The 24,903-nt window shown below is 35.8% G+C and overlaps 1 protein-coding gene across 1 annotated transcript in view; it reads left to right on the top strand.

Moving 5' to 3' along the window:
• Positions 1-9,550, top strand: part of KRTAP21-1 (keratin associated protein 21-1) — a 39,566-nt gene extending 30,016 nt beyond the window's left edge. The window contains exon 2 of the mRNA XM_082459461.1: positions 4,203-9,550. Within this exon, the coding sequence (XP_082315587.1) occupies positions 4,203-4,591 (389 nt within the window). The 3' untranslated portion in view covers positions 4,592-9,550. The remainder of the gene's footprint in view (positions 1-4,202) is intronic.
• Positions 9,551-24,903: the final 15,353 nt, after the last annotated feature.

The following is a 24,903-nucleotide window of genomic DNA, read 5'->3' as shown; positions in this document are numbered from 1 at the left end:
CAACAAATGCTAAGGGAACCTCTCCAGGCAGGAAACACAAGAGAAGGAAAAGACCTACAATAACACACCCAAAACAATTAAGAAAATGGTATAGGAACATACATATCAATAATTACCTTAAATGTAAATGGATTAAATGCTCCAACCAAAAGACATAGACTGGCTGAATGGAAACAAAAACAAGACCAATATATATGCTGTCTACAAGACACCCACTTCAGACCTAGGGACACATACAGACTGAAAGTGAGGGGATGGAAAAAGATATTCCATGCAAATGGAAAGCAAAAGAAAGCTGGAGTAGCAATTCTCACATCAGACAAAATAGACTCTAAAATAAAGACTATTACAAGAGACAAAGAAGGACACTACATAATGATCAAGGGATCAATCCAAGAAGAAGATATAACAATCGTAAATATTTATGCACCTAACATAGGAGCACCTCAATACATAAGGCAAATGCTAACAGCCATAAAAGGGGAAAATGACAGTAACACAATCATAGTAGGGAACTTTAACACCCCACTTTAACCAATGAGCAGATCAGCCAAAATGAAAATAAATAAGGAAACGCAAGCTTTAAATGACACATTAAACAAGATGGACTTAATTTATATTTAGAAGACATTCTTTCCAAAAACAACAGAATACACTTTCTTCTCAAGTGCTCATGTAACATTCTCCAGGGTAGAATCATATCTTGGGTCGCAAATCAAGGCTTGGTAAATTTAAGAAAATTGAAATCGTTTCAAGTATCTTTTCCAACCACAACACTATGAGACTAGATATCAATTACATGAAAAAAACTGTAAAAAATACAATCACATGGAGGCTAAACAATACACTACTAAATAACCAAAAAATCACTGAAGAAATCAAAGAGGAAATCAAAAAATACCTAGAAACAAATGACAATGAAAACACGATGACCCAAAACCTATGGGATGCAGCAAAAGCACTTCTAAGAGGGAAGTTTATAGCAATACAATCCTACCTCAAGAAACAAGAAACATCTCAAATAAACAACATAACCTTACACCTAGAGCAATTAGAGAAAGAAGAATAAAAAACCTGCAAAGTTAGCAGAAAGAAGGAAATCATAAAGATCAGATCAGAAATAAATGAAAAAGAAATGAAGGAAACAGTAGGAAAGATCAATAAAATTAAAAGCTGGTTCTTTGAGAAGATAAGCAAAATTGATAAACCATTGGCAAGACTCATAAAGAAAAAAAGGGGGAAGACTGAAATCAACAGAATTAGAAATGAAAAAGGAGAAGTAAAAACTGACACTGCAGAAATACAAAGGATCATGAGAGATTACTACAAGCAAACATATGCCAATAAAATGGACATCCTGGAAGAAATGGACAAATTCTTAAAAAGCACAACCTTCTGAGACTGAACCAGGAAGAAAGAGAAAATATAAACAGACCAATCACAAGCACTGAAATTGAAACTGTGATTAAAACTCTTACAACAAACAAAAGCCCAGGACCAAATGGCTTCGCAGGCAAATTCTATAAAATATTTAGAGAAGAGTTAACACCTATCCTTTTCAAACTCTTTCAAAATATAGCAGAGGGAGGAACACTCTCAAAGTTATCTATGAGGGCACCATCACCCTGATACAAAAACCAGACAAAGATGTCACGAAAAAAGAAAATTACAGGCCAATATCTATGATGAACATAGATGCAAAAATCCTCTACAAAATACTAGCAAACAGCATACAACAGCACATTAAAAGGATCATACAGCATGGTCAAGTGGGGTTTATCCCAGGAATGCAAGGATTCTTCAATATATGCAAATCAATCAATGTGATACACCATATTAACAAATTGTAGGAGAAAAACCATGTAATGATCTCAATAGATGCAGAGAAAGCTTTTGACAAAATTCAACTCTCATTTATGATAAAAATTCTCAAGAAAGTAGGCATAGGGGGCACTTACCTCAACATAATAAAGGCCATATATGACAAACCCACAGCCAACATTGTTCTCAATGGTGAACAACTGAAACCATTTCCACTAAGATCAGGAACAAGACAAGGTTGTCCACGCTCACCATTATTATTCAACATAGTTTTGGAAGTTTTAGCTACAGCAATCAGAGAGAAAAAAGAAATAAAAGGAATCCAAAATGGAAAAGAAGAAGTAAAACTGTCACTGTTTGCAGATGACTTGATACTATTCATAGAGAATCCTAAAGATGCTACCAGAAAACTAGTAGAGCTAATCAATGAATTTGGTAATGTAGCAGTAAACAAAATTAATGTACAGAAATCTCTTGCATTACTATACACTAATGACAAAACATCTGAAAGAGAATTTAAGGAAACACTTCCATTTACCATTGCAACAAAAAGAATAAAATACCTAGGAATAAACCTACCTAAGGAGACAAAAGATCTGTATGCAGAAAACTATAAGACACTGATGAAAGAAATTAAAGAGGATACAAACAGATTGAGAGATATACCATACTCTTGGATTGGAAGAATCAACATTGTGAAAATGACTATACTACCCAAAGCCATCTACAGATTCAGTGCAATCCCTATTTAACTACCAATGGTATTTTTCACAGAACTAGAACCAAAAATTGCACAAAATTATGGAAACACAAAAGACCCCAAATAGCAAAGCAATCTCATGAAAGAAAAACAGAGCTGGAGGAATCAGGCTTCGTGACTTCAGACTATACTACAAAGCTACAGTAATCAAGACAGTATTGTACTGGCACAAAAACAGAACTATAGATCAATGGAATAGGATAGAAAGCCCAGAGATAAACCCATGCACATATGGTCACCTTATCTTTGATAAAAGAGGCAAGAATATACCATGGAGAAAACACAGCCTCTTCAATAAGTGGTGCTGGCAAAACTGGACAGCTACATGTAAAAGAATGAAATTAGAACACTCCCTAACAACATACACAAAAATAAACTCAAAATGGATTAAAGACCAAAATGTAAGCCAGACACTATAAAATTCTTAGAGGAAAACATAAGCAGAACACTCTATGACATAAATCACAGCAAGATTCTTTTTGATCCACCTCCTAGAGAAATGGAAATAAAAGCAAAAATAAACAAATGGGGCCTAATGAAACTTAAAAGCTTTTGCACAGCAAATGAAACTATAAACAAGACGAGAAGACAACCTTCAGAATGGGAGAAAATATTTGCAACCGAATCAACGGACAAAGGATTAATCTCCAAAATATATAAACAGCTCATGCAGCTCAATATTAAAAAAACAAACAACGCAATCAAAAAATGGGCAGAAGACCTAAACAGACATTTCTCCAAAGAAGACATACAGATGACCAAGAGGCACATGAAAAGCTGCTTAACATCACTAATTATTAGAGAAATGCAAATCAAAACTACAATGAGGTATCACCTCACACCAGTTAGTATGGACACCATCAGAAAATCTACAAACAACAAATGATGGAGAAGGTGTGGAGAAAAGGGAACCCTCTTGCACTGTTGGTGGGAATGTAAATTGATACAGCCACTATGGAGAACAGTATGGATGTTCCTTAAAAAAACTAAAGGTAGAATTACCATATGACTCAGCAGTCCCACTACTGGGCATATACCCAGAGAAAACCATAATTCAAAAAGACACATTCAACCCAATGTTCATTGCAACAGTATTAACAATAGCCAGGACATGGAAACAACCTAAATGCCCATCGACAGGTGAATGGATAAAGAAGATGTGGTACATATATACAATGGAATATTACTCAGCCATAAAAAGGAACGAAATTGGGTCATTTGTAGGGACTTGGATGGACCTAGAGACTGTCATACAGAGTGAAGTAAGTCAGAAAGAGAAAAACAATTATTGTATATTAATGTATATATGTGGAATCTAGAAAAATGATATAGATGAACCAGTTTGCAAGGCAGAAATAGAGACACAGATGTAGAGAACAAACATATGGACACCAAAGGGGGAAAGCAGGGTGGGGGTGTGTGTGTGTGATAGTGGTGGGACGAATTGGGAGATTGGGATAGATATATATACACTAATATGTATAAAATAGATAACTAATAAGAACCTGCTGTATAAAAAAATATAGATTAAAAAAAAAAAAAAGAACTGGAGTCTCCAAAACAATGAGCTATTTTAAGCAAATCATTATTAATTGTCAACAGTGACTGGCACATAATGGTTGCTTACATGTTTGTTGCCTGTGTCAAGGAATGAATGTTATGCTCTGCCAATTACTGACAGTATATAAAGGTCCATGGGAAGTAGACGACACACACACTTCAGAAACATTCTCTTGCAACCCACCTGAATCCACTTCCCTTGACAACATGTTTTGCAACTACTACGGCAATTCCTGTGACTACGGGTGTGGAAACAGCTATGACTGTGGGTTTAGTCCCTATTATGGCTATGGATGTGGCTGTAGATATGGTTCCCATTATGGCTGTGGCTATGGAACAAGCTATGGCTGTGGATATGGCTCCTACTATGGCTGTGGATATGGCTCTGGTACTGGCTACTGCAGCTACCGGCCAGTTTGCTATAGGAGATGTTATTCTTCTTGCTACTAGAACATCACCATCCAAGGTCCATTCGCTTCTGTAAAGACATCTAAAGATAATGCTGATTCAAAGATCTTTAGGACACAATTTCTAATATCCAAGAAATTACATGTCTGACAGAGGTATTGACCTCCAGCTACCAATTTTTAGATTGTCATCTTTGTGGCCTGAAGTCCATGGTGGTATTATTTGCCTATTTTCCAATTGTTAGCCTTTACTACCTTAATCTCTGATTCTCTGTTTTGATGATCCTAACATCCTATTGTTGGGGAAATCCCTTGCTATCAATAAAAATTCTTCATTGTTTCTAAGAAATCTCTGTGTATTCGTTTGTGAATTAGTCTTTTTTGAAGTATTATGGCCTCTGTTGAAAATTGGGCTAATATCTTGCCTGAATCTTGAGTTTTTCCTTGATATAATATAAGCATTTCTTCTTACATTTGCATCAGAAATAATACCTCTCCACTTATTTCTCGTATCCCACATGCTCAGGCACTCACATACTCAAGCACAAATCTCACAGTATTTCAGTGTGCTTTGCAAACTGCTCTGTGTATGGGACGGAGCTGGAGGGGAAAAGAGGAGGAGGAATGACACTTTAAGCAGGATGTTAATGCAAAGTCTAAGGTAGAGAAAAGGTGGCCTGAGTGCTTAAAGGAATAATGGAATTGAAGAGATACTTGCCAGAATTAATGAGAAATTATAAGCAGAGCTAAGTATTAAAGTACATGAAGAAAAGAGAGCTAGGAAAGGATAAGTTAGAATAAAATTATTCTACTGTATCATCTGCTTATGATGGAATTGCAAATATATTTATTTGCACATATTTATTGAGATTGAGGAAATTTATTCAAGTCACTTAATTGACAAATAGTTTTGAGTAGTTTTGAAAGAGTCTCATTCTATACAGTGAAGACACAGTAGGAAAATTATAGACAAGTTTCCTGCTCTCACAATGTTTACATTCTAGTATGTGAAGATAAAAAAGTAAAAAATAATTAAGAAAATTTCAAACTGACAGTTGGGATGGGGGGAATAAACAGCTTAATGGGAAAGAGAGTAAGGACTGAAGTGTTAGAGGGATAGTTCAGGGAGGAATTTTGAACTTGTGACAAATGAGCTGATGTCAATTGCAAAGAAAGACTGGAAAGTACAGTAGTAAGTGTAAGGGGTGCGAGAAGTTAACTAAGTTTTGGAAAAATATGATGTATTAAGTACGTATGAGATAATTTGTATATCCAGAAAAGAATCTTCACACACTAGCTCTTAACATACCTTCAAAATCTGAAATGTTGTGACTCCTTAGTTAAAGAACATTTGAGACACTCAGCTTTATGGAAATGAGAAAATGGTGATAATATTTACAAATATACTACAAGTTACATGTGCCACACAAATGTTTGACTTCATACATTTTCTTATTGGAGAAATATTGAGTGCAAACCATGTGCCAGGCACTGTTGTGAGAGATGATTATTCAGTGATGTATAGAATAGATATATATATTTTTTGTTTTGGATCAATATCGAGATGTTTGAATTGAAAGGTATTAGAAGTAATTCGATAAAGATAGAAGACTTTTCAATAATCCAGGAGTATAGTCATCAGAAAGTGTGTGTTGGCAGTGGTATTGAAAAATAAAGTGTCTAATCCAGAGAATTTGTGAAATAACATTGATAGTTTTGAATTTAAATGATGACAGAAAAAGAAAGAAATTGAAGAATAATAAAAATTGGAATGGAGATATATTGGTATTTTCTTTACGCCTATTGTTATGGATTAAACATAGCAGAGCGATCAGATTATACCAGTGACCAATATCATAAAAAAGATATATTCATTAACTGGAAGAAATTTGGCTAATAATTGATGTTCTCAGAAAGTGAAATTGACAGCTTTGTGAAAATTCCTGTTGAAGGCATTCCATAAACTACTGCATCACAACTCATTTTTTGTTTCAAAATGTGAGTGCCCAGTAGAAGGAATCATCTTCTGGAATTTTTACTCCCTTCCAACTTGGATTTCCTTGTTGTTACTATAGAAAAGTTACTTTAATTTTGATAAGAAATGAAAGAGGAGAAATAACAAGTGATACCACAGACATACAGAAAATGACAAGAGAATACTATAAAAAGTTACATGTCAACAAATTGGACATCCTAGAAGGAACAGACAAATTTCTAGAAACATACAGAATGCTGAGACTGAGTCAAGAAGAAACAGACAATTTGAACAGACTGATCACTCGAAGTAAAATTGAACCTGTAATTCAAAAAACTCCCAGCTAATAAAAGTCCAGCACTGGAGGATTTCACAGGGGAATTCTACCAAACATATAAGGAAGAATGATACCTATCCTTCTCAATCTCTTCCAAAAAATTGAAGATGAAGGAACACTCCCAAATTCATTCAACAAGGCCACCATTGCCCCAATACCAAAACTAGACAAAGACACTACAGAAAAAAGAAAATTATAGCCCAATATTTTTGAAGAATATGGATACAAAATCCTCAACAATATTTTAGCAAACCAAATTCAATAGTACAGAAAAAGTTCATATACCATGATCAAGTTGTATTTATTCCAGGGTCACAAGGATGGCTTAACATATGCAAGTAAATCAATGTGACACACCACATTAAAAAAAAAAAAAAAGACAAAAATCACATGATCACATCAATAGATGCAGAAAAAGCATTTGAAAAAATTCAACACCAATTTATGATAATAACTCTCATCAAAGTGGGTGTAGAGAGAAAATATCTCAATGTAGTAAAGGCTATTTATGACAAACACACAACCAATATAATACTCAATGGTGAAAAGATGAAAGCCTTCCTGCTACATTCAGGAATAAGACAAGGATGATCACATCACTCTTGCCACTTCTATTTGACATAGAATTGGAAGTCCTAGCCACAGCAAACAACAAGAAGAAATAAAATATCCAGATTGGAAAGGAAGAGGTAACACCATAACTATTTGCAGATGATGTCGTACTTTATATAGAGAACTCTAAAGTCTCCACCCAAAAACCATTAGAACCAATAAATGAATTCAGAAGGGTGCATGATACAAGATTACTATACAGAAATCTGTTGTGTTTCTATATACTAATAATAAAATATTAGGAAGATAAAGTAAATCTCATTGAAAATTGCATCAAAAATACCTAGGAATAAACTTAAACAAGGAGGTGAAAGACCTATACTCTGAAAAGTATAGCACTGAAGGAAATTGAAAATTATACAAAGAAATGGAAATATATCCTGTGTCCTTGGATTGGAACAATTAAAATTATTAAAATGACCATACCTCCAAAAGAAATCTACAGATTTAATGCAATCCCTATCAAAATACTTTTGACATTTTCCATAGAACTAGACCAGATAATCCTAAAATTCACAGAACTAGAACAAATAATCATTAAATAATTCTAACATTCATAGAAAAATATTCCTAAAACTAGAAGAACAAAAGACCCCCAACTGCCAAAGCACTCTTTAGAGAATAAGAACAAAGCTGGACATTCAACCCTCCCAGACCTCAGACTATAGTACAAAGGTACAGTAATCAAAACAGCATGGTATTGGCACAAAAACAGACACATAGATCAGTGGAACAGAATACAGAGCCCAGAAATAATCTCACACACCTATGACCAATTAATCTATGACAGAGGAGGCAAGAATATACAGTGGAGAAAAGACAGTCTCTTGAACAAATGGTACTGGGAAAACTGGACAGCAACATGTAGAACAATGAGATTAGAACATTCCCTCACACCATATCAAAAATAAACTCAAAATGGGTTAAAGAGCTAAATGTAAGACCTGAAAATATAAAACTTTTAGGAGAAAACATAGGAAGCACAATCTTTGACATAAATTGTAGCATTATTTATTTTTTTTGGATCTGTGTCCTACGGCAAAAAAATAAGTAAATAAAAAAAAGCAAAAGTAAACAAATGAGACATAATTACACTTAAAAGGTTTTGCACAACAAAGGAAGCAGTTGAAAAGACGAAAAGACAACCTATGAAATGCAAGAAAATATTTGCAAATGATGTGACTGATAAGGTGTTAATATCCAAATTATATAAATAACTCATACAACTCAATATAAAAAAACCAAACAACCCAATCAAAAAATGGGTAGAAGACCTGAACAGACATTTTGCCCAAAGAAGACATACAGACAGCTAACAGGCATAATAAAAGATGCTCAACATCACAAATTATTAGAGAACTGCAAATCAAGACAACAATGAGATATCACCTCACACCTGTCAGAATGGCTATCATCAAAAATCTACAACTAACATATGTTGGAGAGGATGGGGAGAAAAGGGAACGCTTATACACTGTTGGTGGGAATGTAAATTGGTACTACCACTAGGGAAAATATTACGGAAATTCCTTAAAATCTAAAAATAGACCTACCATGTGATTCAGCAATTCCACTCCTGGGTATATATCAGGAAAAAATTAATACACTAATTTGAAAAAATACATGCACTCCCATGTTCATAGCAGCACTATTGAAAATATCCAACAGATAGAAACAGCTCAAGTGCCCATCAACAGATGATTGAATATATCCAATGCATACAATGTAGTATTACACAGCCATAAAAAGAATGAAATACTGTCCTTTGCAGAAAAATGGATAGACTTAAAAATATTATGCTTAGTGAAATAAGTCAAACAGGGAAAAAAGTCAGGCAGAGAAAGAAAAATACTGTATGATAGCACTTATATGAGGAATCTAAAAATTATAGAAGTGAATGTATATGCAAAACAGAAGAATAAGAATCACAGGTATAGAAAAGAAACTTGTGGTTACCAAAGGGAATCGAGAAGGAGGAGGGCCAAATTAGGGCCGTGGGATTAACTGATGCAAACTACTATATATAAAGTAGATAAGCAACAATGATATACTGTATACATAGGGAATTATACCCATTATCTTTTTTTTTTTAAAGATTTATTGATTGATTGATTGATTACTACGTTGGGTCTTCGTTTCTGTGCTAGGGCTTCCTGTAGTTGCGGCAAGCGGGAGCTACTCTTCATCGCGGTGTGCGGGTCTCTCACTATTGTGGCCTCTTTTGTTGTGGAGCACAGGCTCCAGACGCGCAGGCTCAGTAGTTGTGGCTCACGGGCCTACTTGCTCCGTGGCATGTGGGATCTTCCCAGACCAGGGCGCGAACCTGTGTCCCCTGCATTAGCAGGCAGATTCCAAACCACTGCGCCACCAGGGAAGCCCCCCATTATCTTTTAATAACCTTTAATAAAGTATAATCTTCAAAAATATTGAATCACTATGCTCTACACCTGAAACTAACACAATATTGTAGATCAACTATACTTCAATAGTAATAAAAAAACTTAAATTTTGGAGACTGTCTAATTCTGAAAATGGTGATATACAGGTAAGATAAGCAAAAAATCTCCCCAAACAAACAAACAAACAAACAAAAACTATACTTTTTGGACTACATGTTTGGTAATGGAAAGGTCAAGTATTTGTTTAGAGTGGGTAGATAGGGTATGTTTGGATTTAAACATCTATAGGTATATAAGAAGCATATTTATAAATGCATAGGCGTAAACCAAGATTTCTATTCATAGCACTAATGACATTTTGGAACAGATATTTTTTCTTCTTGGGGGCTGTTTTGTGCCCTGTAGAATTACCAGCATCTTTGGTTTCTACACAAGATGAGATTCAAAACCTGGCAAGTAGGTATCTGGGGGGGAAAAGCCTGGTAAGAAGTTGCAATGATTCAAGAAAATGGACAGAAATATTTTGTGTTCATGTGGACAGACGCAGATGTGAAAGTAAAGAGGAAAGACAAAAAGGAGCAATATTTGTTTAACATTTCCACCCAAACCTTTTAATATAAGATATATATTAAATGATAGGAAGTTTGGAAAATGGGTACAAGTTACTGGGCACATGATTCTACAGAGACAATTCTTTGGCAGAGCATATTAAAATGATGCTCTTTAAATAAAATGAAGTCTCCAAAATAACAAGATAGTCTAAGCAAATCATTATTGATTGTTAACAGTGACTGGTACATAATGGTTGCTTACACATTTGTTGTCTACGTCAAGGAATGAATGGTATGCTCTGCCAATTACTGGCAGTATATAAAGGTCCATGGGAAGTAGAAGACAAACAGACTTCAGAAAAATCCTCTTGCAACCCACCTGAATCCACTTCCCTTGACAACATGTGTTGCAACTACTACGGCAACTATTGTGGCTATGGCCATGGATTTAGTCCTTATTACAGCTGTGGATATGGGACGCGCTATGGCTGTGGATATGGCTCAGAATATGGCTGTGGATATGGCTCCCCTTATGGCTGTGTTTATGGAACAAGCTATGGCTGTGGATATGAATCAGGCTACCGCAGCTACTGGCCAGTTTGCTATAGGCGATGTTATTCTTCTTGCTGCTAAAACATGACCATCCAAACGTTGTGTGTCCCTGAAATGACACATCTAAAGATAATGAGATTCAAGGATCTATAACCAATGATTTCTATATCCAGGAAACTACATGCCTAACAGAGGCTTTGACCTCCAACTACCCATTTTTAGATTGACACCTTTGTGGCTTAAGGTTCCATGATAGCGTCTGCTTATTGTCTGAAAGTTAGCCTTGACCTTCCATAATCTCTGATTCACAGTTATGACTGTGTTGATGATCCTAACATCCTCCAGTTGGGGAAATCATTTATTCTCAATAAAGATGGTATAATGTTTCTAACAAACCTTTGTGTACTTGCTTGTGAATTAGTCATTGTTTGAGATGTTATGGCCTCTGTTGAAACTTGGGCTAATATCTTGCCTGAACCTTGAGTTCTTCCTTGACATAATACAAGCATTCTTCTTATATTTGCAGTGGAAAAAATGTCTTCTCCTCCTATTTTTTGTCTCTCACATACTCAGGGACTCATATACCCAAGCACAAATCTCACATTACTTCACTACTGTGCTTTGCAAATCCCACTTTGTCTAGGTTGGAGCTGGAGGGGAAAGAAGAGGGGGAATGACACTTTATTCAGGATGTTAATGCAGAGTCCATGGTAGAGAAGAGGTGCCCTGAGTGCTTAAAGGAATTGAAGAGATATTTTCCAGAATTAATGAGGAATTAGAATTAGACATAGGTATGGAAAACACGAGAATAAAGAACTAAGCAACAGATAAGTGAGAATCAACATATTCTCTTATATCACCTGCTTTTGATGGAACTGAAAATGTATTTGTTTTCATATATCGTGGTTGAGGAAATTGATTTTGGTCACTTAATTGACAAATAGTTTTGAGTAGTTTAGAAAGGGCCTCATCTTAGAGAAGAAAAAGTAGGTAAATTAGAGACAAGTTCCATGCTCTCACAGTGTTTATATTCTAGTACGTTAAGATAGAAAAACAAAGAGTAAAAAATAATTAACATAATTTCAAACTTACAGTTGGGAGGGGGGAATAAAAGCGGTTTATGGGAAAGAGAGTAAGGATCGAAGTATCAGAGGGCTAGTTCAGGGAGGTATTTTGAAGTTGTGATGAGCTGATGCCAATGGCAAAGGAAGATTAGAAAGGGCAGTAGCAAGTGTAAAGTGGGAAAAGAAGTCCGGGAAGTTTTGGCAGAATATGATTTATTAGGCATGTATGAGTTAACTTATATATCCAGAAAAGAGTCTTCACGAGCTCTTAACATACTTTCAAAGTCATAAGTGTTGTGACTCCTTAGTTAAAGAACATCTGAGACACTCAGCCTTACAGAAGTGAGAAAATGGGGATAATATTTAAAAATATCCTATAAGTTATATGTGCCACACATATGGTTGACTTCATATGCTTATTGGAGAAATATTTGAGTGTAAATTATGTGCCAGGCTCTGTTCTCAGAGCTGATTATGCAGTGATGTACCGAATAGATATGGTTTCTGTTGTTTTGCATCAATATCTAGATGTTTGAATGGAAAGGTATTCGAAGCAATGTAATAAAGATAGAAGAATTTTCACTAACCCATGGGTATTGTGGATAGAAAGTGTGTGTTGGCAGGGTATTGAAAAGTAACGTGTGTATCCCAGGTAATTTGTGAAGTAAAATTGATAGTTTTGAATTTAAAAGATGACAGAAAAGGAAAGAAACTGAAGAATAACAAAAATTGGAGTGGAGATACATTCTCTTTATGCTTATTGTGGTGGATTAAGCATAGCAGAGTGATCACATTAGAGCAGAGACCAATATCAGAAAAAAATAGGTAAAAAGATTTCTCAACTGAAAGAAAATTTTCTAAGCATGAATATTCTCAGAATATGAAATCAGCAACTTCGTGAAAATTCCTGTTGAAGGCACTCTATCGACTACTGGATCATAGCTCATTTTTTGTTGTTGAAATGTGGGATTCCAGTAGAAGGAATCACCTTCCAGAGTTTATCCTCCCTTCCAACTTGGATTTCATAATTGTTACTATAAAAAGTTACTTTAATTTTGATCAGAAAGGAAAGAGGAGAAATAACAGCTGATACCACAGACACACAAAACTTCATAAGCAATACTACGAGCAGTTATATGCCAACAAATTGGACAGCCTAGAAGAAACAGCTGAATTTCTAGAAACATACAGAATGACTAGACTGAATCAAGAAGAAACAGAAAATTTGAACAGATTGATCACTAGAAGTGAAGTCGAATCTGTAATTTGAAAAACTCCCAGCAAACAAAAGTCCAGGACCAGAGAGCTTCACAGGGGAATTCTATCAAACATAAAAAGAAGAACTTATACCAATCCTTCTCAAAATGTTCCAAAAAACTGAAGATGAGCAAACACTCCCAAATTCATTCGACAAGGCCACCATTACCCTGATAGCAAAACCAGACAAAGAGATTATGGAAAAAAGAAAATTATAGTCCAATATCTTCGATGAACAACAGATGCAAAAGTCCTCAACAGAATATTAGCCAACCAAATCCATAATACAAAAAACGATCATACGCCATGATCAAGTTGGATTTATTCCAGGGGCACAAGGATGGATTAGCATGTGCAAATCAATCAATGTGATACACCACAGCCACAAAAAGAAAGACAAAAATCACATGATCACATCAATAGATGCAGAAAAAGCATTTGAAAAAATTCAACTTCGATTCATGATAAAAATCCTTGCCAAAGTGGCTGTAGAGGGAAAATACATTATCATAATAAAGGCCATTTACAACAAACCAACAGCCAACATAATACTCAATGGTGAAAAGGTGAAAGCCTTCCTCCTCAATTCAGGAACCAGACAACGATGATGACTCTCGCCACTTCTGCTTAAATTGGAAGTTCTAGCCGCAGCAGTCATAAGAAAAAGAAATTAAATGTATGCAGATTGGAAAGGAAGAGGTAACACCGTTACTATTTGCAGAGGAAATGGTACTTCATAGAGAGAACTCTACAGTCTCCACCCAAAAACCTTTAGAACCAATTAACAAAATCAGTAGGTTGCATGATACTAGATCAATATACAGAAATCTGTTGTGTTTCTGTACACAAATGAGGAAATGTTAGAAAGAGAAAGTAAAACGAATCCCATTTAAAACTGCATCAAAAATTACCTAGGAAGAAACTTAAACAAGGAGGTGAAATACCTATACTCTGAAAACTATAAAATTAGATGAAGGAAATTGAAATTGATATAAAGAAAAGGAAATATATCCTGTGTCCTCAGATTTGAAGAATTAATATTATAAAAATGGCCATACCTCCGAATGAAATCTACAGATTTAATGCAATCCCTATCAAAATACCTGTGACATTTTTCACAGCACTAGAACAAATATTTTTAAAATTAACATTACTACGACGAATAATCTTTAAACAACCCTAAAATTCATAGAAAAACTATTTCTAAAACTAGGACAACAAAAGACCCCCAGTTTTCAAAGCATTCTTCATAATAAAGGACAAAGCTAGAGGTTCAACCCTACCAGACTTCAGACTATACTACAGTGTGGTATTTGCTCCAAAACAGACACATAGGTAAGTGGAACAGAAGACAGAGCCCAGAAAGAATCCCACACACTTATGATCAATTAATCTATGACAAAAGAGGCAGGAATATACAAAGAAAAAAGACAGTCACTTCAACAAGTGGTGCTGGGAAAACTGGTCAGCCATGTATATAACAGTGAGAGTAGAACATTCCCTCACACCATATACAAAAACAAAGTCAAAATGGGCTAAAGACCTAAATGTAAGACCTGAAAATATAAAACTCTTAGAAGAAAACATAGGCAGGACACTCTTTGACATAAATTGTAGCATTACTTTTTTGGATCTGTATCCCAAGGCCAAAGATATAAAAGCAAAAATAAACAAATGGGATATAATTACACTTAAAGGTTTTGCACAGCAAAGGAAGCAGTTGAGAAGATAAAAAGACAACCTAGGAAATGTGAGAAAATATTTGCAAATGATGTGACTGACTAGGTGTTAATGTCCAAAGTATACAAACATCTCATACAACTCAAAGGCAAAAAAAAAACCAACCCAACCAAAAAATCAGTTATTGGGCACGTGATTCTACTGAGACAATTCTTCAGCAGAACAAATTAAAATGATGCTCTTTAAATAAAACTGGAGTATTCCAACTAACGAGCTCATTTTAAAGGAACTATTACTGATCGTCACCCGTGACTGGCATATAATGGTTGCTTGCATATTTGTTGCCTATGTCAGGGAATGAATGGTATGCTCTGCCAATTACTGGCGGTATATAAAGGTCCATGGGAAGTAGACGACACACACACTTCAGAAACATCCTCTTGCAACCCACCTGAATCCACTTCCCTTGACAACATGTGTGGCAACTACTACGGCAACTCTTGTGGCTATGGCCATGGATTTAGTCCCTATTACAGCTGTGGATATGGGACTCGCTATGGCTGTGGCTATGGCTCAGGATACGGCTGTGGATATGGCTCCCCTTATGGCTGTGTTTATGGACCAGGATACGGCTGTGGATATGACACTGGCTACTGCTGCTACTGGCCAGTTTGCTACTGGAGATGTTATTCTTCTTGCTGCTAAAACATCACCATCCAAACCTCGTGTGTTCCTGAAATGACACATCTAAAGATAATGAGATTCAAGGATCTATAACCCATGATTTCTATATCCAGGAAACTACATGCCTAACAGAGGCTTTGACCTCCAACTATCTATTGTTAGATTGACATCTTTGTGGCTTGAGGTTCCATGATAGCGTCTGCTTATTGTCTGAAAGGTAGCCTTTAACTTCCTTAAACTCTGATTCCCTGTTATGACTGTGTTGATGATCCTAACATCCTCCAGTTGGGGAAATCACTTATTCTCAATAAAAATGGTGCATTGTTTCTAACAAACCTTTGTGTACTTGCTTGTGAATTAGTCATTTTTTGAGATATTATGGCTTCTGTTGAAAGTTGGGCTAATATCTTGTCTGAAACTTGAGTTCTTCCTTGATATAATACAAGCATTTCTTCTTACATTTGCACCAGAAAAAATGTCTTCTCCTCCTATTTCTTGTTTCTGACATACTCAGGCGCTCATACACCCAGGCACAAATCTCACAGTATTTCACTACTGTGCTTTGCAGATCCAACTTTGTCTAGGTTGGAGCTGGAGGGGAAAGAGGAGGGGGAATGACACTTTATTCAGGATGTTAATGCAGAGTCCAAGGTAGAGAAGAGGTGCCCTGAGTGCTTAAAGGAATTGAAGAGATATTTTCCAGAATTAATGAGGAATTAAAATTAGACATAGGTATGGAAAACAGGAGAATAAAGAACTAAGCGACAGATAAGTGAGAATCAACATATTCTCTTATATCACCTGCTTTTGATGGAAGTGAAAATGTATTTGTTTTCATATATCGTGGTTGAGGAAATTGATTTCGGTCACTTAATTGACAAATAGTTTTGAGTAGTTTAGAAAGGGCCTCATCTTAGAGAAGACAAAGTAGGAAAATTATAGGCAAGTTCCTTGCTCTCACAGTGTTTATATTCTAGTACGTTAAGATAGAAAAACAAAGAGTAAAAAACAATTAAGATAATTTCAAACTGACAGTTGGGAGGGGGGAATGAAAGCGCTTTATGGGAAAGAGAGTAAGGATCGAAGTATCAGAGGGATAGTTCAGGGAGGTATTTTGAAGTTGTGATGAGCTGATGCCAATGGCAAAGGAAGATTAGAAAGGGCAGTAGCAAGTGTAAAGTGGGAAAAGAAGTTCGTGAAGTTTTGGCAGAATATGATTTATTAGGCATGTATGAGTTAACTTATATACCCAGAAAAGAGTCTTCACGAACTCGTAACATACTTTCAATGTCATAAGTGTTGTGACTCCTTCGTTAAAGAACATCTGAGACACTCAGCTTTACAGAAGTGAGAAAATGGGGATAATATTTACAAATATCCTATAAGTTATATGTGCCACACAAATGGTTGACTTCATATGCTTATTGGAGCAATATTTGAGGGTAAATTATGTGCCAGGCTCTGTTCTCAGAGCTGATTATGCAGTGATGTACCGAATAGATATGGTTTCTGTTGTTTTGCATCAATATCTAGATGTTTGAATGGAAAGGTATTCGAAGCAATGTAAGAAAGATAGAAGAATTTTCACTAACCCATGGGTATTGTGGATAGAAAGTGTGTGTTGGCAGGGTATTGAAAAGTAACGTGTGTATCCCAGGTAATTTGTGAAGTAAAATTGATAGTTTTGAATTTAAAAGATGACAGAAAAGGAAAGAAACTGAAGAATAACAAAAATTGGAGTGGAGATACATTCTCTTTATGCTTATTGTGGTGGATTAAGCATAGCAGAGTGATCACATTAGAGCAGAGACCAATATCAGAAAAAAATAGGTAAAAAGATTTCTCAACTGAAAGAAAATTTTCTAAGCATGAATATTCTCAGAATATGAAATCAGCAACTTCGTGAAAATTCCTGTTGAAGGCACTCTATCGACTACTGGATCATAGCTCATTTTTTGTTGTTGAAATGTGGGATTCCAGTAGAAGGAATCACCTTCCACAGTTTATCCTCCCTTCCAACTTGGATTCCATAATTGTTACTATAAAAAGTTACTTTAATTTTGATCAGAAAGGAAAGAGGAGAAATAACAGCTGATACCACAGACACACAAAACTTCATAAGCAATACTACGAGCAGTTATATGCCAACAAATTGGACAGCCTAGAAGAAACAGCTGAATTTCTAGAAACATACAGAATGACTAGACTGAATCAAGAAGAAACAGAAAATTTGAACAGATTGATCACTAGAAGTGAAGTCGAATCTGTAATTTGAAAAACTCCCAGCAAACAAAAGTGCAGGACCAGAGAGCTACACAGGGGAATTCTATCAAACATAAAAAGAAGAACTTATACCAATCCTTCTCAAAATCTTCCAAAAAACTGAAGATGAGCAAACACTCCCAAATTCATTCGACAAGGCCACCATTACCCTGATAGCAAAACCAGACAAAGAGATTATAGAAAAAAGAAAATTATAGTCCAATATCTTCGATGAACAACAGATGCAAAAGTCCTCAACAGAATATTAGCAAACCAAATCCATAATACAAAAAACGATCATACGCCATGATCAAGTTGGATTTATTCCAGGGGCACAAGGATGGATTAGCATGTGCAAATCAATCAATGTGATACACCACAGCCACAAAAAGAAAGACAAAAATCACATGATCACATCAATAGATGCAGAAAAAGCATTTGAAAAAATTCAACTTCGATTCATGATAAAAATCCTTGCCAAAGTGGCTGTAGAGGGAAAATACATTATCATAATAAAGGCCATTTACAACAAACCAACAGCCAACATAATACTCAATGGTGAAAAGGTGAAAGCCTTCCTCCTCAATTCAGGAACCAGACAACGATGATGACTCTCGCCACTTCTGCTTAAATTGGAAGTTCTAGCCGCAGCAGTCATAAGAAAAAGAAATTAAATGTATGCAGATTGGAAAGGAAGAGGTAACACCGTTACTATTTGCAGAGGAAATGGTACTTCATAGAGAGAACTCTACAGTCTCCACCCAAAAACCTTTAGAACCAATTAACAAAATCAGTAGGTTGCATGATACTAGATCAATATACAGAAATCTGTTGTGTTTCTGTACACAAATGAGGAAATGTTAGAAAGAGAAAGTAAAACGAATCCCATTTAAAACTGCATCAAAAATTACCTAGGAAGAAACTTAAACAAGGAGGTGAAATACCTATACTCTGAAAACTATAAAATTAGATGAAGGAAATTGAAATTGATATAAAGAAAAGGAAATATATCCTGTGTCCTCAGATTTGAAGAATTAATATTATAAAAATGGCCATACCTCCGAATGAAATCTACAGATTTAATGCAATCCCTATCAAAATACCTGTGACATTTTTCACAGCACTAGAACAAATATTTTTAAAATTAACATTACTACGACGAATAATCTTTAAACAACCCTAAAATTCATAGAAAAACTATTTCTAAAACTAGGACAACAAAAGACCCCCAGTTTTCAAAGCATTCTTCATAATAAAGGACAAAGCTAGAGGTTCAACCCTACCAGACTTCAGACTATACTACAGTGTGGTATTTGCTCCAAAACAGACACATAGGTAAGTGGAACAGAAGACAGAGCCCAGAAAGAATCCCACACACTTATGATCAATTAATCTATGACAAAAGAGGCAGGAGTATACAAAGAAAAAAGACAGTCACTTCAACAAGTGGTGCTGGGAAAACTGGTCAGCCATGTATATAACAGTGAGAGTAGAACATTCCCTCACACCATATACAAAAACAAACTCAAAATGGGCTAAAGACCTAAATGTAAGACCTGAAAATATAAAACTCTTAGAAGAAAACATAGGCAGGACACTCTTTGACATAAATTGTAGCATTACTTTTTTGGATCTGTATCCCAAGGCCAAAGATATAAAAGCAAAAATAAACAAATGGGATATAATTACACTTAAAGGTTTTGCACAGCAAAGGAAGCAGTTGAGAAGATAAAAAGACAACCTAGGAAATGTGAGAAAATATTTGCAAATGATGTGACTGACTAGGTGTTAATGTCCAAAGTATACAAACATCTCATACAACTCAAAGGCAAAAAAAAAAACAACCCAACCAAAAAATCAGTTATTGGGCACGTGATTCTACTGAGACAATTCTTCAGCAGAACAAATTAAAATGATGCTCTTTAAATAAAACTGGAGTATTCCAACTAACGAGCTCATTTTAAAGGAACTATTACTGATCGTCACCCGTGACTGGCATATAATGGTTGCTTGCATATTTGTTGCCTATGTCAGGGAATGAATGGTATGCTCTGCCAATTACTGGCGGTATATAAAGGTCCATGGGAAGTAGACGACACACACACTTCAGAAACATCCTCTTGCAACCCACCTGAATCCACTTCCCTTGACAACATGTGTGGCAACTACTACGGCAACTCTTGTGGCTATGGCCATGGATTTAGTCCCTATTACAGCTGTGGATATGGGACTCGCTATGGCTGTGGCTATGGCTCAGGATACGGCTGTGGATATGGCTCCCCTTATGGCTGTGTTTATGGACCAGGATACGGCTGTGGATATGACACTGGCTACTGCTGCTACTGGCCAGTTTGCTACTGGAGATGTTATTCTTCTTGCTGCTAAAACATCACCATCCAAACCTCGTGTGTTCCTGAAATGACACATCTAAAGATAATGAGATTCAAGGATCTATAACCCATGATTTCTATATCCAGGAAACTACATGCCTAACAGAGGCTTTGACCTCCAACTATCTATTGTTAGATTGACATCTTTGTGGCTTGAGGTTCCATGATAGCGTCTGCTTATTGTCTGAAAGGTAGCCTTTAACTTCCTTAAACTCTGATTCCCTGTTATGACTGTGTTGATGATCCTAACATCCTCCAGTTGGGGAAATCACTTATTCTCAATAAAAATGGTGCATTGTTTCTAACAAACCTTTGTGTACTTGCTTGTGAATTAGTCATTTTTTGAGATATTATGGCTTCTGTTGAAAGTTGGGCTAATATCTTGTCTGAAACTTGAGTTCTTCCTTGATATAATACAAGCATTTCTTCTTACATTTGCACCAGAAAAAATGTCTTCTCCTCCTATTTCTTGTTTCTGACATACTCAGGCGCTCATACACCCAGGCACAAATCTCACAGTATTTCACTACTGTGCTTTGCAGATCCAACTTTGTCTAGGTTGGAGCTGGAGGGGAAAGAGGAGGGGGAATGACACTTTATTCAGGATGTTAATGCAGAGTCCAAGGTAGAGAAGAGGTGCCCTGAGTGCTTAAAGGAATTGAAGAGATATTTTCCAGAATTAATGAGGAATTAAAATTAGACATAGGTATGGAAAACACGAGAATAAAGAACTAAGCGACAGATAAGTGAGAATCAACATATTCTCTTATATCACCTGCTTTTGATGGAAGTGAAAATGTATTTGTTTTCATATATCGTGGTTGAGGAAATTGATTTCGGTCACTTAATTGACAAATAGTTTTGAGTAGTTTAGAAAGGGCCTCATCTTAGAGAAGACAAAGCAGGAAAATTATAGGCAAGTTCCTTGCTCTCACAGTGTTTATATTCTAGTACGTTAAGATAGAAAAACAAAGAGTAAAAAACAATTAAGATAATTTCAAACTGACAGTTGGGAGGGGGGAATAAAAGCGCTTTATGGGAAAGAGAGTAAGGATCGAAGTATCAGAGGGATAGTTCAGGGAGGTATTTTGAAGTTGTGATGAGCTGATGCCAATGGCAAAGGAAGATTAGAAAGGGCAGTAGCAAGTGTAAAGTGGGAAAAGAAGTCCGTGAAGTTTTGGCAGAATATGATTTATTAGGCATGTATGAGTTAACTTATATACCCAGAAAAGAGTCTTCATGAACTCTTAACATACTTTCAATGTCATAAGTGTTGTGACTCCTTAGTTAAAGAACATCTGAGACACTCAGCTTTACAGAAGTGAGAAAATGGGGATAATATTTACAAATATCCTATAAGTTATATGTGCCACACAAATGGTTGACTTCATATGCTTATTGGAGAAATATTTGAGGGTAAATTATGTGCCAGGCTCTGTTCTCAGAGCTGATTATGCAGTGATGTACCGAATAGATATGGTTTCTGTTGTTTTGCATCAATATCTAGATGTTTGAATGGAAAGGTATTCGAAGCAATGTAAGAAAGATAGAAGAATTTTCACTAACCCATGGGTATTGTGGATAGAAAGTGTGTGTTGGCAGGGTATTGAAAAGTAACGTGTGTATCCCAGGTAATTTGTGAAGTAAAATTGATAGTTTTGAATTTAAAAGATGACAGAAAAGGAAAGAAACTGAAGAATAACAAAAATTGGAGTGGAGATACATTCTCTTTATGCTTATTGTGGTGGATTAAGCATAGCAGAGTGATCACATTAGAGCAGAGACCAATATCAGAAAAAAATAGGTAAAAAGATTTCTTAACTGAAAGAAAATTTTCTAAGCATGAATATTCTCAGAATATGAAATCAGCAACTTCGTGAAAATTCCTGTTGAAGGCACTCTATCGACTACTGGATCATAGCTCATTTTTTGTTGTTGAAATGTGGGATTCCAGTAGAAGGAATCACCTTCCAGAGTTTATCCTCCCTTCCAACTTGGATTTCATAATTGTTACTATAAAAAGTTACTTTAATTTTGATCAGAAAGGAAAGAGGAGAAATAACAGCTGATACCACAGACACACAAAACTTCATAAGCAATACTACGAGCAGTTATATGCCAACAAATTGGACAGCCTAGAAGAAACAGCTGAATTTCTAGAAACATACAGAATGACTAGACTGAATCAAGAAGAAACAGAAAATTTGAACAGATTGATCACTAGAAGTGAAGTCGAATCTGTAATTTGAAAAACTCCCAGCAAACAAAAGTGCAGGACCAGAGAGCTACACAGGGGAATTCTATCAAACATAAAAAGAAGAACTTATACCAATCCTTCTCAAAATCTTCCAAAAAACTGAAGATGAGCAAACACTCCCAAATTCATTCGACAAGGCCACCATTACCCTGATAGCAAAACCAGACAAAGAGATTATAGAAAAAAGAAAATTATAGTCCAATATCTTCGATGAACAACAGATGCAAAAGTCCTCAAGAGAATATTAGCAAACCAAATCCATAATACAAAAAACGATCATACGCCATGATCAAGTTGGATTTATTCCAGGGGCACAAGGATGGATTAGCATGTGCAAATCAATCAATGTAATACACCACAGCCACAAAAAGAAAGACAAAAATCACATGATCACATCAATAGATGCAGAAAAAGCATTTGAAAAAATTCAACTTCGATTCATGATAAAAATCCTTGCCAAAGTGGCTGTAGAGGGAAAATACATTATCATAATAAAGGCCATTTACAACAAACCAACAGCCAACATAATACTCAATGGTGAAAAGGTGAAAGCCTTCCTCCTCAATTCAGGAACCAGACAACGATGATGACTCTCGCCACTTCTGCTTAAATTGGAAGTTCTAGCCGCAGCAGTCATAAGAAAAAGAAATTAAATGTATGCAGATTGGAAAGGAAGAGGTAACACCGTTACTATTTGCAGAGGAAATGGTACTTCATAGAGAGAACTCTACAGTCTCCACCCAAAAACCTTTAGAACCAATTAACAAAATCAGTAGGTTGCATGATACTAGATCAATATACAGAAATCTGTTGTGTTTCTGTACACAAATGAGGAAATGTTAGAAAGAGAAAGTAAAACGAATCCCATTTAAAACTGCATCAAAAATTACCTAGGAAGAAACTTAAACAAGGAGGTGAAATACCTATACTCTGAAAACTATAAAATTAGATGAAGGAAATTGAAATTGATATAAAGAAAAGGAAATATATCCTGTGTCCTCAGATTTGAAGAATTAATATTATAAAAATGGCCATACCTCCGAATGAAATCTACAGATTTTATGCAATCCCTATCAAAATACCTGTGACATTTTTCACAGAACTAGAACAAATATTTTTAAAATTAACATTACTACGACGAATAATCTTTAAACAACCCTAAAATTCATAGAAAAACTATTTCTAAAACTAGGACAACAAAAGACCCCCAGTTTTCAAAGCATTCTTCATAATAAAGGACAAAGCTAGAGGTTCAACCCTACCAGACTTCAGACTATACTACAGTGTGGTATTTGCTCCAAAACAGACACATAGGTAAGTGGAACAGAAGACAGAGCCCAGAAAGAATCCCACACACTTATGATCAATTAATCTATGACAAAAGAGGCAGGAATATACAAAGAAAAAAGACAGTCACTTCAACAAGTGGTGCTGGGAAAACTGGTCAGCCATGTATATAACAGTGAGAGTAGAACATTCCCTCACACCATATACAAAAACAAAGTCAAAATGGGCTAAAGACCTAAATGTAAGACCTGAAAATATAAAACTCTTAGAAGAAAACATAGGCAGGACACTCTTTGACATAAATTGTAGCATTACTTTTTTGGATCTGTATCCCAAGGCCAAAGATATAAAAGCAAAAATAAACAAATGGGATATAATTACACTTAAAGGTTTTGCACAGCAAAGGAAGCAGTTGAGAAGATAAAAAGACAACCTAGGAAATGTGAGAAAATATTTGCAAATGATGTGACTGACTAGGTGTTAATGTCCAAAGTATACAAACATCTCATACAACTCAAAGGCAAAAAAAAAACCAACCCAACCAAAAAATCAGTTATTGGGCACGTGATTCTACTGAGACAATTCTTCAGCAGAACAAATTAAAATGATGCTCTTTAAATAAAACTGGAGTATTCAAACTAACGAGCTCATTTTAAAGGAACTATTACTGATCGTCACCCGTGACTGGCATATAATGGTTGCTTGCATATTTGTTGCCTATGTCAGGGAATGAATGGTATGCTCTGCCAATTACTGGCGGTATATAAAGGTCCATGGGAAGTAGACGACACACACACTTCAGAAACATCCTCTTGCAACCCACCTGAATCCACTTCCCTTGACAACATGTGTGGCAACTACTACGGCAACTCTTGTGGCTATGGCCATGCATTTAGTCCCTATTACACCTGTGGATATGGGACTCGCTATGGCTGTGGCTATGGCTCAGGATACGGCTGTGGATATGGCTCCCCTTATGGCTGTGTTTATGGACCAGGATACGGCTGTGGATATGACACTGGCTACTGCTGCTACTGGCCAGTTTGCT

Source organism: Balaenoptera physalus, assembly GCF_965194825.1.
Source record: "Balaenoptera physalus genome assembly, chromosome: 4".
Lineage (NCBI taxonomy): Eukaryota > Metazoa > Chordata > Mammalia > Artiodactyla > Balaenopteridae > Balaenoptera > Balaenoptera physalus.
Note: the sequence above shows the minus strand (reverse complement) of the source record. Positions and strands in the feature narration are given on the sequence as shown.